Below are 13,437 nucleotides of genomic sequence, written 5' to 3'. Positions count from 1 at the left end.
ACAAGAGGGCACACTGGAGCCTGAACAGGTAAGTGGATGTAGCACTAATTGAGATGTTTAGAAGGGGAGGCAGGAGGCAGGAGGGTGAGCAGTGTTTATTATTTACCAAAAAAAGGCAAACAAACCAAACAATAACCATGATGTAACCTCTCATCGTGTCTCCCTACGCATGGAAGTACTTACTCAACCAACGGGACAGTCTCTCCAATATCAGGCAGCTTACTGACTGAGAAAATATTTCAACAGGCCATAATTAGATCCAAGTGTGCCCAACACCCTGACAGTCACTTCATCCTGCAGTCAGTGCTCAACCACACCACAGTGGATTCGCTTTTAGATATGCTTGCAGAGCCGGAGTGGCTAATCGGGAGATTCGGGAGGATTCCCAATGGGCCAGCTCATGTCAGTCTCTAGTTTGGGCCGATTGGGAGGGAAAAATAATTTTGGGCCGGATTTGGGCATGAAACTCCCGGACTGAAAAAGTGGGCCATTCCGGCCCTGTATGCTTGTATGGTAATAATAATGATTATGCATGTTTGCACATGCGCATATAAAGAGGACAACACAATGATGCAAGGTCGCATGGAAATTCATTGTCTTGTTGGTTGTTCAAATCTCTCTCTCTCTCTCTCTCTCTCTCTCTCTCTCTCTCTCGCTCTCTCACATTGGCCCAGGCAACGGAGAGCACGGCTACGAGGGTGGATGTGCAGACGCAGACTGTGGGGCTGTTCTATCCCAGTGGCGCTGAGCTGCAGAGGCGGAGCCAGAAGAAGGAGTTGGAGCTTAGCAGGCAGGAGAAGATGAGTGACAGGAAGCCCCTCCTCACAGCCATTAGCCCCGGACGAGGTGGAGCAGCACAGTGACACGTACACCTCTCAAACGCTCCCGCGAATAATGTTGATAGAATGGTAGAGTAGAATGGTGTAAAAGTATTAATCATTGTAGTAACACATACAGTGCAGTAGTAGCGTCACAAACACTCAAAATATATAGTCATAGGCTATGTTCCTGGCTATTCTTGTGCTCAGAAAAAGATCACACAAATACGCAACATAAAAAAACATAGCACATAGCATTAGTTATCTTTCTGACTCATCATTCGTGCTGTAAGAGCTCATACACTGCTGACACTACTTGAATGGTTAAAAAATAAGACATCTATTCCTAAGATCTGTTCTCATTTTCATACAATTGCTTAATTTTAACAGTCTGTGTGTGTGTGTGTGTGTGTGTGTGTGTGTGTGTGTGTGTGTGTGTGTGTGTGTGTGTGTGTGTGTGTAGGGTTCTGGAGGAAGCAGCTGGATCATATTTGTGCTCACTTACGCAGTCATGCGCAGAACAACAGTGAGTTCCGGGCACTGGTGGGGGAACCAAGGATGGGCAGGGTGAGAGCAAAACACTGTCGCACTCCGCATGACACTGCTGTTCATTCCGGAACACTGCTCGCACTCCGCATGACACTGCTGTTCATTCCGGAACACTGCTCACACTCCGCATGACACTGCTGTTCATTCCGGAACACTGCTCGCACTCCGCATGACACTGCTGTTCATTCCGGAACACTGCTCACACTCCGCATGACACTGCTGTTCATTCCGGAACACTGCTCACACTCCGCATGACACTGCTGTTCATTCCGGAACACTGCTCGCACTCCGCATGACACTGCTGTTCATTCCGGAACACTGCTCACACCCCGCTTGACACTGCTGTTCATTCCGGAACACTGCTCGCACTCCGCATGACACTGCTGTTCATTCCGGAACACTGCTCGCACTCCGCATGACACTGCTGTTCATTCCGGAACACTGCTCGCACTCCGCATGACACTGCTGTTCATTCCGGAACACTGCTCGCACTCCGCATGACACTGCTGTTCATTCCGAAACACTGCTCACACTCCGCATGACACTGCTGTTCAATCCGGAACACTGCTCACACCCCGCTTGACACTGCTGTTCATTCCGGAACACTGCTCACACTCCGCATGACACTGCTGTTCATTCCGGAACACTGCTCACACTCCGCATGACACTGCTATTCATTCCTGAACATTGCTCGCACTCCGCATGACACTGCTGTTCATTCCGAAACACTGCTCACACTCCGCATGACACTGCTGTTCATTCCGGAACACTGCTCACACTCCGCATGACACTGCTGTTCAATCCGGAACACTGCTCACACCCCGCTTGACACTGCTGTTCATTCCGGAACACTGCTCACACTCCGCATGACACTGCTGTTCATTCCGGAACACTGCTCACACTCCGCATGACACTGCTATTCATTCCTGAACATTGCTCACACTGCGCATGTCACTGCTGTTCATTCCAGAACACTGCTCACACTCCGCATGACACTGCTGTTCATTCCGGAACACTGCTCACACTCCAAATGCCACTGCCATCCATTCTGGGAAACACTGCTCACACACTGCATGTTCATTCCAGTGCTCACACACTGCTCACACTACTTACTGTACCCCAGTCTGGAACACTTGCTGTAAATTTATAGACACTTTCAAACATTCATGTTTTTGACAGCTTTGTAGGGTGTATGTAAATATCCAAACTGCGTTAATTTCATGAGAGGTTACCTAGGTTACCTTCTCAAAGTTAGCCATTTGGAGCCATGTTGTAGGCTACTGGTTTCCTGGAAATATATCCTGGACTATACTATAATGTCATGGTGTGTCATCATTGAAAGCCACTTTCATTCCAGATTTAATCATTCTTAAGCGTGAAGTATTAAATCCTGTACTCCCTGGTTCTTTCAGTGGAAATAGACTGAAAGCCATCAGCTTACATCTTGTATATGCAGCATTACCGATGTGGGATGTTTCTATCTTTCAGCTGGTTTCTGCTGCCATTGAGGAGGACAGTTATGAAGTCAGTCTGCGTGTTAATTTCATCTCTGCATCTCCAGAGTTGTCCAGGGTAAATACACACAGTCACAGTCATACACTCTGGCTGGGCGCATGTCTCACTGATGTGTGACCTAAAATGAGTGTGGTGGTCTGAGTCTGTCTGACGTAAAGGCCAGTGTTAAAGGCCACTAATGTTGCTGGTGTTGCAGTAGGAGTCGGTTAGCATGAACGTGGATAATGCTGCTTTCTCTCCATCACTATTGTCTGTCATTCAGTACTCTGCAGCACTGTTAGTGTGACGCTGCACCTGTGACATGTGCTGGAAGGTGTTTTCTTCTGCAGTCATCTTCAGCAGGGCCGCCGAGCGGATTCGTGGCGGAGAAACGCAACCTCAGCGATGTGACTGAGGGCAGAATCAATCTGGCAACCAGGCACACCAGCATGAGTACATGAGTGCAAGCACATGTGCACGCACACGCAATGCACGCATACACACACACACACACTCACCGGCCACTTTATTAGGTACACCTGTCCAACTGAGGAATGTTGCCAGTACCTTGTTGAATCTATGGCACGGAGGATTAAGGCAGTTCTGAAGGGAAAAGGGGGTCCAACTTGGTACTAGCAAGGTGTACCTAATAAAATGGCCAATGAGTGTACATGCACATTTGAATATTCTTTGTGTGTGTGTGTGTGTGTGTGTGTGTGTGGACAGTGAGTGAGAATGGGACAGCAGAATTTGGGTCAAGCACCAAGAGCCAAAAGAAGGTCAGTATTCGTTCCACAATCTCACTAACACACACAGACACACACACATTAGATGGCACCTGTTGCACTATAACATTCGTGACTGTTTACAGGAGTCTAATGACGGCCTGTTGCTGAAGGAGGTTGGTCCAGAAGGGCGTGGCCAAATCACTGTGGTGCAGCAGCTATTGGATGAGGTAAGGCAAGAAGACCAATCATATCATAAACTCCAAAAAAATACACAAAACAATTATAGCGTAACAGCATAGTGATTTGTACAGCAGCTGAAATGGCAGGCTGTATTTGGTGTTAGTTAGTCTCCCCACTTCAAAGTAAAAGTGCCAAAGTACTTTACAACACTGCAGTGCAAATCACGAGCAACTGATCTGTTAGGACATGGATGTGTCTCTGGTTGATCTCCACATGATCCTGGCTATTTCACCCCTAAAGATGTGACAGCGTCTGCACAGGTCATTGTGTTGGACACCTGGACCTTAACATCATGCTGATTATCATTAAGTCAATCCACTGAAATATGATCCTAGCAGGCTTTATGAGTCGGAACAGGTTCTAGTGTGTGTGTGTGTGTGTCTCCAGGGCGCCAATCCATCCTGCCTAGGCAGTGATGAACGCCCAGCTCTGGTTGCCGCAGTACTAAATGGCCACCATGACGTCATCCCCATGCTGGTGCAGAAAGGGGCAGATGTGGACCAGACATCTGGGCCGTGAGTCTCAACTCCGTTAAATCACCCAGGTCACGTGTGGCTCTGAACCTCTCAGGCTGTAAAAGTACCACAAGATCGCCATCAGGGGGCAGAATGAACGCTGGAGTGTTGAGACTCCCGCTAAGGCGATGGCTCTTGGTCCTGGATGATGATGATGATGATGATGATGATTGTATATGTGGCTGTCGCAGGTTGAACAACACGGCCCTACACGAGGCTGCCGTTCTGGGGAGTGAAGGATTGAAGAGTGTGGAGGTGCTGCTCGGGTGAGAACCTTCATGAGATGTCACTGCATTGTCAAATGTTAGAGATCTGTGAGCTCCAGTACACACCCTGCTGAGGAATCAGCCTTACTAAACCAGTAGACTTTCTAAACCAGTAGAAATGTGAGTTTGGACCTGCTGACCTCCTGTCCTGTGGCTTACAGATGCAACGCGAGCTTGCGGAAGCTGAACGATCGCGGTCAGACTGCGTACGACGTGGCTGAATCCACAGGATGCAGTGCCATGCGTTCCCTGATGATGTCACATAGTGGGCAGGGCCTGGTTCAGCCCCTCCCACACAGCAGGAGCCCCTCAGGTCTCGACACCTTCTCATAGACATTTGTAAGAAAAGGACTATGCAGCAATATGTGAAATCATGATCCAAATCACAAAAAGCAACAGATTAGATTGCAGCTTCAGCTTGAAGGAAAAGTTTAGATAACATTTGTCCAAAGATCAGGGCTGGGTTTACCCAAAGTATAACATGAAGACCGTAGTTACAGGGCTGTGTGTTTCAAACCACACTCTTTTAAGATCATTTTTAACCCTACTATGGTTTTGGGTAACAGAGCCCTCATTATTTTTATGTGAAGATAGGCATGTAACTGGATTAGAACATATTCACTCACTCCTGGTTAGCAAGCGAGATTCTCCATAAGAGGTTTAACTCCGTAAACTCCTGATCTGGATCAGAGACTGAGGTGAAGATGCACAACCACAGTGGCCGTGAACCACCTCCACTTAAAATCCTTCACCAAGAAAACCACCTGTAATAAACGCCTGACTAAATGACATGCTGCACTCAGGTTTAACCATACGAGGCTCCACTCGTGGTCATGGAGCTGTTCTTAGTGTTCGAGGAGGAATGAGTCAATAGGACATGGAGACACATACAGTCTGGACATCCCAGCATTCATACCAGATAAAGAGGAACTGGATTCACACCCACACATTCCCTGGAACTTGAACTGGACCGTTTCACTCACTCAGATAGCAGTAAATTCTCCACTAAGTTTTGCTACAGGGAGAAAACACAACAGAGCTACTGTGTCAGCGGTGTGTCGCCTCAATGAATGTATGCTTGTTTTGAGATTCATTAGTGCATTTTTTATTTCAGTATGACTCAAAATGTTTTTAACACAACAGTCTGTGATGACTAAATAAAAGATGAATCCACTCATTCGTGTCACGTTTTCTGAGCATGATCGGTGAGATCCTGACATTTAATCTCAACACATTCATATAAAAAGGCGGGAAAAAAATGCCTCCACTGGAAAAAGAAAAAAAAAAAAAGCACAGCTTGACAGAACAATTGACAGCTTTATACACGACGGGGCTTTAAACACCCCGGTTCACAGAGGGTAAAAACAACAACAAAAACGTCCCAACACTACACATGCTCTGCTTGTTCACACTCCAGAGCAGCTGGGTGAGGGAAAGATGTCCAGCTCAGACCCGCTGCCACGCTCTGGTCCTGGTTTGGAGGAGGCGTCACGCTTCTGGGAACGCTCCTCAGAATCAAGACCGAAATGCTCGGAGATCTGAAGCAAGCCCTTTAGGGTTCAGCCAGTTACTATGGTAACCTAGTTTGTTTACCGGAGAGGGTTTGCGTTAAAACAGACGGTGACCCATTACAAATTGGAAGAACAAAAACGTGTCTATTTCTACGTGATGGTATAATATCACAAACGTGGTCCCACAGGATCCTGCTGGACAAGCCCTTTGTCTTCAGAACAAATACAAATGCAAATACATCACAATGTACTGAACACGCATAAGAACAACACGTATTCAAACACACACGACTGTGTTCTATATCAATTAACATAAGACTGCGGAATTCATAAATCTGATATAAAGATATAAAGTTGCAGTCTGGTGAACATGGTGCAGTGTCAGTTGTCATGGAAGGATTCAGGGGCGTGGCCAAGTGGATCCAGGGGCGTGGCTATGGGGATTCAGGGGCGTGTCAGCGCCGCAGCCGCAGAAAGAAGGCGTGGCGGCACTCCCTGCTGTCCACAGGGTAGTATTTGTCATAGAAGTCCAGGATGTACTCTTCAGCCTTGAAGCCAAACTTCTGGTAGAGCAGCATGGCCGGGTTACTGGCGGACACGTGTAGGGTTACATCCTTCCCCATACATGTCTGCACAGGGTCGAGAGAGAGAGAGAGAGATTAGAATCGACTGACTCTTGTGTCACGTGGTGTGTAGCTCCAGGATCGTGTACCGTCGTGTGTTTGCAGAGTTGTGTGTCCTGGGCTGTGGATCACCTGGATGAGGTGGTAGATCATGAAGGTGGCGATCCCCGCCCTCCTCCACTCTGGGTGCACCAGCAAGAAGGAGATGTAGGCCTCGTTATACTTCACATCTGGTACCATGAAGCCGAAGCCAATCACCACCTTCTTATAGAGCGCCACCACGCTGAAGTCTGGGTACTGCAGGCACTCGGACAGGTCCACACCTGCACGCACGCACACACACCTGCATGAACTGGCCAGCCCAGGAACCACAGATGAGATTTTGGATTTTTCAGAACTTTAGTTACGGCCGTGATGAGGCTTGCAGGGTTTTCAATCTCTCGACCTCTTTGCATCTGAAACCCAAACCCACGTGTACAAAAGACCCTCAAAGGCAACAGACCTCACGTTTCTAATAAGACCTCACATTCGGTCTAATATTCAGTCCCTGCTGTCCTGCAGGGGGGCTGGGGGGTCTCACCGGGCCAGAAGACGTCGTGGCACATGGAGTTGACGGAGGGGATGTGGTTGGGGCGCACGTAGCAGTAGTCAATGGGCGCGTCAGGCTCAGGCTCCCAGGTCACGTCGCCCCTGTGCGGGTACGCCCGGATCTCCGCCAGCAGGTTCATCTTCACTGGCCTCGTCTCATAGTCTCTCCTGTGTGGGTGACACACACACACACACGCGCACACACACATGCGCGCGCACACACACACACACACACACACACACACACACACACAGGCCTGGGTCTGTTAGGCTGAGGTCTTGAGGGACATAAACATGTTGGTAGCTGGTGTACAGAGCGTGTCACGTGTGCTCTTCACACTTGTACCGTATGTAAGGTTTGAGTGTTCTGGACGTGTAGGGACTCTTGACGCCCTGGTCCACGCAGGTGTCCGAACCCATGAGCCTGTGCCAGAAGGTGATGCTGTGCTGGTGGAAGCCCTTCCTGCTGGCGACAGGCACCTGCACCGTGAAACGGTCATTAGCATCGTAGCACTAGCACTAGCATGTATGAGCACTGGTGTTGTAAAGCCTGTGGAGTGAGTGTGTGTGTGTTTAGAGAGCCTTGCACCACCTGAAATCGGTCGAGAATGCGCAGGTCACGACTGCTCGTCCTGTACTCCGTGCCCTCGGTGGCTCCGCGGCTGGCCACGCCCGCCTGGGCCCCGTACACGCCCCCGACTAGGCTGAGGGCGGCGCTGACGGCTTGGTCGGCGTCCAGCAGGGGGAGCCCTCGCTCCCGCTTGGCCTGTCGCACCAGGAGCTTCCTGCGCAGCCGGCGGGCCTGTGGCGTGACGGCGAGCGCGTGCGGACACGCCTCCAGGCGACGTAGCAAGGCCCGCTCCTCGTACAAGCCCAGGGGGGCGTAGCGGGGGACGGCCGGCGGCCCCGCCCCGCCCCCGTCGCACCTCTCCTTCCTCCGCTCGCCAGCTCCGTGACCACGGGTGCCCGAGCCTTCGTCCCGGACCCTGTCGTCTTCGGCCGGCACCTCGTCCTCGCTCTCCGGCTCCTGCTTGACGAGCTCGGCGGGCCGCTGCTTCTTCCGGGCGAGGAGGGTGCCCGGCGGCAGTGGTGCACTGGGAGGGGGTGCGTACTCGATGCCCGGGTCGATCACGCCCTCGCCGTCCAGCTCTTCGTCATCTGGAGCGAGGAAAGCATGAAGTGCTCTAAAATTTTCTGGTAGACAGCGGCGCGGACTTGGTACAATATAGTGGAACCTGGGCTTCCTCAGCAGTGCCACAGAGTGATCGCCACCATGCCAGACCGCATTGACGCACCAATTCGTGCAAAAGGAGCCCCGACCAAGTATTGAGTGCATTTACCGTACATACTTTCAGTAGGCCAATATTTTGGAATTAAAAATCAGTTTTTCAGTTGGTCTTATGAAATATTCTAATTCTCCAAGATAATCATTTTGGGTTTTCTGGCTGTAAGCCATGATCATCAACATTAACAGAAATAAACATTTGAAATAGGTTACTCCATGTGTCATGAATCTATATAATACTTGCGTTTCAATTTTTGTACTGAATTACTGAAATAAATTACCTTTTTTATTGACAAAATTTATTGAGATGCACCTGTAGCCTGTGTTTTGAGATTTTGAAGGCTTTTGAAGACGATAATGTAAACTGAACTGTGTTTACAGGTAGCATCACCTTGCTAGGGTGCATGTAGTGTAGTGTACTAGTTACACTAGTGTGCATGTATTTTAAGTTTTAGTACTATAGTAAAGTAACTATTAGTGGACTTGAAAGCGTCGGTGTGACGTAATTGCGCAACGCTTGCAGGAGCTCACCGTGAAACAGTGCCTGGGGGGGCATGACGTCAGGAATAAGGTCTGCCTCCGACAGCAGGCTGGGCGTGGCGGAATGAGATGCGGGTGTTCCCGGAGCGGAGAAGTCGGGGGAGGGCGAGGGCGAGGGCGACGTGAGCGGCGTGCGGTCGGACGAGCTGAGGGAGGCGAAGTCGACCACCTCGCCCTTCTCCAGGAGCAGGTCGGGCCTACGGCCGCGTCCGCCCAGCTTCACGGGGGTGGAGGCCGCACTGCGGTCCAGGAAGCCGGCCGCCTCCTTTTGCGCCCGCCGGATCTCCTTGGCCTCCTGCGTGCGCGAGCGCTTCTCCTTCAACTGCATGGCGCTCTCCACGGGGTTGCGTCCACCACGCTTGCGCAGGCCCTCCACCGTGATGGTGGGGTCCAGGGACGGCCGGGACGTGGCTGGAGGCGGGGACACGAGACGAGGGGGAACGGCGTTAACCGTCTACACCTACAACCAGCTTGCTGTGACCGGTCCTGATGTGGCACTCTTACCTTTGGCCTTGAGCGAGGCAGCCGAGGTCTTCTCGCCCTCCGGCCTGAGGGTGGGCGGCCGGTTCTGCACCAGCTTCCACCAGCCCGGCTCCCCAAACTCCTGAGCCCCCGAGCGGAAGAAAGTGGGGCTGCCCACTGAGAGGCACCCGGCCACCGTGCTCCACCACGTCGAGGTCTTCTTCCTGAGAATGAGAAAACCTGCTGTAGGCTGGCAGGTGCTCCACACACCACGGAAGAGTGGGAGGGGCTTTCATAAAACAACAGCTGTTATCGTAGTTTTCACAGTTTATCTGATGCTATTTATTTGTCATAAGACAAATTAGCCTTGCAGCTCTAGTACTGCTAAAACTCAGGATGCAGAACCAAACCGGAACAGGTCTGTGTGGTTCCTGTCCCTCACCGTGCACCCAGTAGGAAGGTCCAGTGTCGGCTGATGAAAGCACAGATATCCTCCTTCCAGCGGAAGTAACCCTGCCGGCCTGTCCCCTCCAGAGACAGGTTATACATAGCCAGCATCACCACCTGCACACACAAGCAAAGTAACCAATCATGCTTTACATTCCAGCATCACTACACACACATACATACATACATACATTCACACACATTAGACCCCGCCTCCATAGGCAACCAAAAGCAAGTCAGTTTGCATTCAAGAACAGATTAATTTTATTATAGGTATAAATTTGGCAATCTTGAGCTGCTAATCTCATCTCTCAGTTAATCCGAGACTAGTAAACCCATCTCTCTCTCAATGTGGGTCTGATAAATCCATCTCTGCGGTTCACTTTTTATCCCCCCGGTTTTGCTGCCGTGCAAACGCGACACGCGTGCAATTTTCACCTGCTGCCACGTGAGACGCATCCTCTCAAAGCTCTCCTTGCTGCCGTCGGCACAGTCGGCGCACGTGAACTTGAAGAAGTTGTCTCCTTTCAGGTAGCTGGGCTGCTCTCCTCGGAGCTGGGCTGAACGGCCAAGAGAGACGAATGAAAAACCTCCCAAGACAAAGACGGAGCGGAGACAAGACAACGCTCTTCTTTTCAGGGCCAGAGTTTATTGAGACAGAGATTTCATACATACACACATCATCCTAAAACAGTCATAGGTCACACCGTGTCACAGCAACCTTTGTAGGCGAGCGCTGTAATGCGGATCTCCACATATTACTTTAAACCTGGTCATTTTTCTCGGGTTCAGCACTCTGTGAGCTTTTACATTTCTGCACCAAAGCCTATGTTGTTGTCACCACATGCAAAGATGCGCAAGACCACCTAAAAGATCCAATTCGCAATATACTCTGCCAATGCTCTCTCCAGCGGGCAATATACCCACAATCCCAAGAGGTTAAATTAAGTGGAAATACTCATAAACCAAAGACCACTGTGCTCACACTAGGCACCGCCAGCCACTGCCCTGCATGTCCCCTTGTTCTCACCAGAAGGGATCCACTTGTGGCACTTATCACAGTAGAAGGACATGTCCTCCACCCAGCTACTATCGCCGTCCTCGCCAACGTCGCTGTTCAGCGAGTCGCCGCTGTGGTCGTGCGAGAGGTCCACCGATGCCTGGTCCTCTGACTCCACGATGAGGAGTGTCTCCCCCTCCACCTCGCCCTCCTCCAGGCCTTCGGAGGCAGACGTACACATGGCCCCCTCGTCCTGTCCCACCAGGACCTGCTGGTCCCCGCCGTCCATGACCAAGTCTGAGGGCGAAAAAGTTAACGCTGATGTGGACGATTTGATAACGAATACCAAAAGTTTTGGATACTTCCAACATCGCACACAACAGCATAAAGGTCCTGGAATACGACGTGATTCATAACTTGAGAGCTCTTGCGTAAAAACTATTACAGACAGCACTCTATAAACTTTGAACGCTCGTCATCATGCCGAAGCGTGGTTACGGGTCGCTTTAATTGGACCTGGTTCGGGTCTGCGCTTCAGGAAGCCTGCGAGCTATTTGCCGTCTGGGTTTCCTGGCGCTGTCGCTCGGCCACTAGCGCTTTGGTCAGGTGGATCTGCTCCTCCAGGGCTCGCAGGTTCTCCCGCTTCCTCTCCAAACGCTCCAGGTCTCGCAGCACTCCCTCGTGTAGTCTCTGGGGAGAGGTGAACAACCAGAGGAAAAATCTCTCTCTGTCTCTCTCTCTCTCTCTCTCTCTGTCTGTCTGTCTCTCTCTAGTTAGCTACTACTGCCTGTGAAGTTCTTGGTCTTTGACAGGTGGAGCGTGTGGCTCTCACGCTGCACGCATCACGTCCTCAGTGAGTTAGCTAGCTGGCTAACGTAGCATCTATATTCCATAATCCGATATTAATTTATATGACCACAAAATGGTCACAGACGCCAGCAGGTCTCATAACCGTACAGACATGCGTCCCGTCTTCACCGGTTATGCAGTTACAGTAAATGATGTAGTAAATGGAGGCTGGCTGACATTACACTTGCACCTTGTGGCTCAGTTAAACGTGCACGTTTACCTCTCTGTCCCAGCTCTGTTTGATATGCACTCCCACCACAGTGCCAACAGTCAGTACCACGGATATTCCAAGAACAACTTTAGAAACCGTAGACATCGCTAAAGGACATTACTGTACAGTTGTACCGACATCAGGACGTTAGCCACTTAGCTTGGATTCATTGACGGGGTGGTGGGGGTGTTTTTTCTTCGCTTGTTTGTCTGTCGTAATTGAAAATCACCACCACCTTCTGGACCGGAGTGGAAAATCAGAAGATATTTTGCTCTTAATGTTTTTTGCCAGTCAATTTAAGTGTTGCCATAAACTAACTCTTGATCAAAAATAATTTTGTCAGCATTGTGTTAATTTATTTTACTTTAATCATTATTGTAGGACTTTTTATTTTAGGAATTTTGGTGACACTCAAATTATACTTTGAATATATACATTTGGCGCTCTGGGGTGGAAGGCAGGCTTTCCCAGATGACTCCTGAATACTAGAGTAGAGTAGAGTAGAATACTTAAACTACTCTTTAATTATTCACTCTGCTCCCAAAAGACGGAAAACGCAAGTTTTGAGCAAAAATCAGACACTCAGCAAGCAATGAAAGTCAGAATCCAGGGCAGTCAACGCAATTGGAGAACAGTAAATTAGGTGCAAATCTCCCCCAACACCCCCCCCCCCCCCCCACACACACATACGCCACCACCCCTCAATTAATCGACAATTTTTTTTTTGTTTTAATTATTTAAAGCATTTTTGTCACACCATGATCTTCAGCCCAAGGTCTGGGGATTTTTTTTTACCAGGTCCAAGCCCACAGTTGGGTTATAGCTCAATCTTACTTCTTTGATCCACATTTAGATCTATAGTTTGTTTGTTTGTGTGTGTTTTCACTGTTTCTCAAACACTTATACAGTGCACACATGAGCCACAAGTGATACTGTCAGTATTTGCTAGATGTGATGTGTTTTTTACGTAAAACAGTCTCACACATGCAAGAGCACTCTCAGTGTTTCAGGAAAATACTCAAACTCAGTCTCTTTGGATGTGCAGATGCTTCTCTACACCTTCCTGCTGCTCTCTCTTCTCTGGCCGATGGTCATTTCTGAACTGTATCTCTCCTCTCTCTTGTGGTCAGTCATTAGAAGTCTACCCCACTCTCCCACCGTAAACCCAACCCCCTTCTGGCCCCAAGCACTAGCACATCCACACTGGAACAGCACGGGGCCAAAGGTGTGTTCGTTTGTTTTTTGTTCGGGTACATGTGTGTGTGTGTGTGTGTTTAGGGTAATTGTGGTGTAGATTTAAACTGTTAGCCT

At 49.7% G+C, this 13,437-nt stretch overlaps 3 protein-coding genes across 5 annotated transcripts in view; 1 reads left to right on the top strand and 2 right to left on the bottom strand.

Moving 5' to 3' along the window:
• dzank1 (double zinc ribbon and ankyrin repeat domains 1) overlaps positions 1 to 5,960 on the top strand; it is a 10,384-nt gene extending 4,424 nt beyond the window's left edge. For 2 of the 3 annotated variants that reach the window (XM_076985032.1, XM_076985031.1), the window contains 10 exons: positions 1 to 28; positions 675 to 846; positions 1,282 to 1,385; positions 2,856 to 2,939; positions 3,212 to 3,314; positions 3,588 to 3,640; positions 3,733 to 3,816; positions 4,217 to 4,344; positions 4,536 to 4,610; positions 4,772 to 5,960. The exon at positions 1 to 28 is cut by the window's left edge and continues 128 nt beyond it. In XM_076985032.1, coding sequence (XP_076841147.1) covers positions 1 to 28; positions 675 to 846; positions 1,282 to 1,385; positions 2,856 to 2,939; positions 3,212 to 3,314; positions 3,588 to 3,640; positions 3,733 to 3,816; positions 4,217 to 4,344; positions 4,536 to 4,610; positions 4,772 to 4,943 — 1,003 coding nt within the window. In that variant the 3' untranslated portion in view covers positions 4,944 to 5,960. Of the gene's footprint in view, positions 29 to 674; positions 847 to 1,281; positions 1,386 to 2,855; positions 2,940 to 3,211; positions 3,315 to 3,587; positions 3,641 to 3,732; positions 3,817 to 4,216; positions 4,374 to 4,535; positions 4,611 to 4,771 lie in introns of all 3 variants that reach the window. The other variant, XR_013122942.1, reaches the window with a different exon arrangement.
• kat14 (lysine acetyltransferase 14) lies at positions 5,700 to 11,355 on the bottom strand. Its single transcript, XM_076985029.1, has 10 exons — positions 11,097 to 11,355; positions 10,505 to 10,626; positions 10,062 to 10,183; positions 9,662 to 9,843; positions 9,149 to 9,568; positions 7,925 to 8,490; positions 7,679 to 7,812; positions 7,325 to 7,500; positions 6,877 to 7,067; positions 5,700 to 6,750 (listed from the first exon to the last, which is right to left on the bottom strand). Exons 1-10 carry the CDS (start codon positions 11,353 to 11,355, stop codon positions 6,577 to 6,579), a joined length of 2,346 nt encoding a protein of 781 aa, XP_076841144.1. The 3' UTR covers positions 5,700 to 6,576.
• Positions 11,356 to 11,600: 245 nt separating this feature from the next.
• Positions 11,601 to 12,349, bottom strand: pet117 (PET117 cytochrome c oxidase chaperone). The gene is made up of 2 exons (XM_076985034.1): positions 12,136 to 12,349; positions 11,601 to 11,756 (listed from the first exon to the last, which is right to left on the bottom strand). The coding sequence occupies exons 1-2, from the start codon at positions 12,229 to 12,231 to the stop codon at positions 11,601 to 11,603; spliced, it is 252 nt and encodes an 83-aa protein (XP_076841149.1). The 5' UTR covers positions 12,232 to 12,349.
• Between the last annotated feature and the right edge of the window lie 1,088 nt (positions 12,350 to 13,437).

This window comes from Brachyhypopomus gauderio, unplaced genomic scaffold (genome assembly GCF_052324685.1).
Source record: "Brachyhypopomus gauderio isolate BG-103 unplaced genomic scaffold, BGAUD_0.2 sc37, whole genome shotgun sequence".
In the NCBI taxonomy this organism is placed as follows: Eukaryota; Metazoa; Chordata; class Actinopteri; order Gymnotiformes; family Hypopomidae; genus Brachyhypopomus; species Brachyhypopomus gauderio.
Note: the sequence above shows the minus strand (reverse complement) of the source record. Positions and strands in the feature narration are given on the sequence as shown.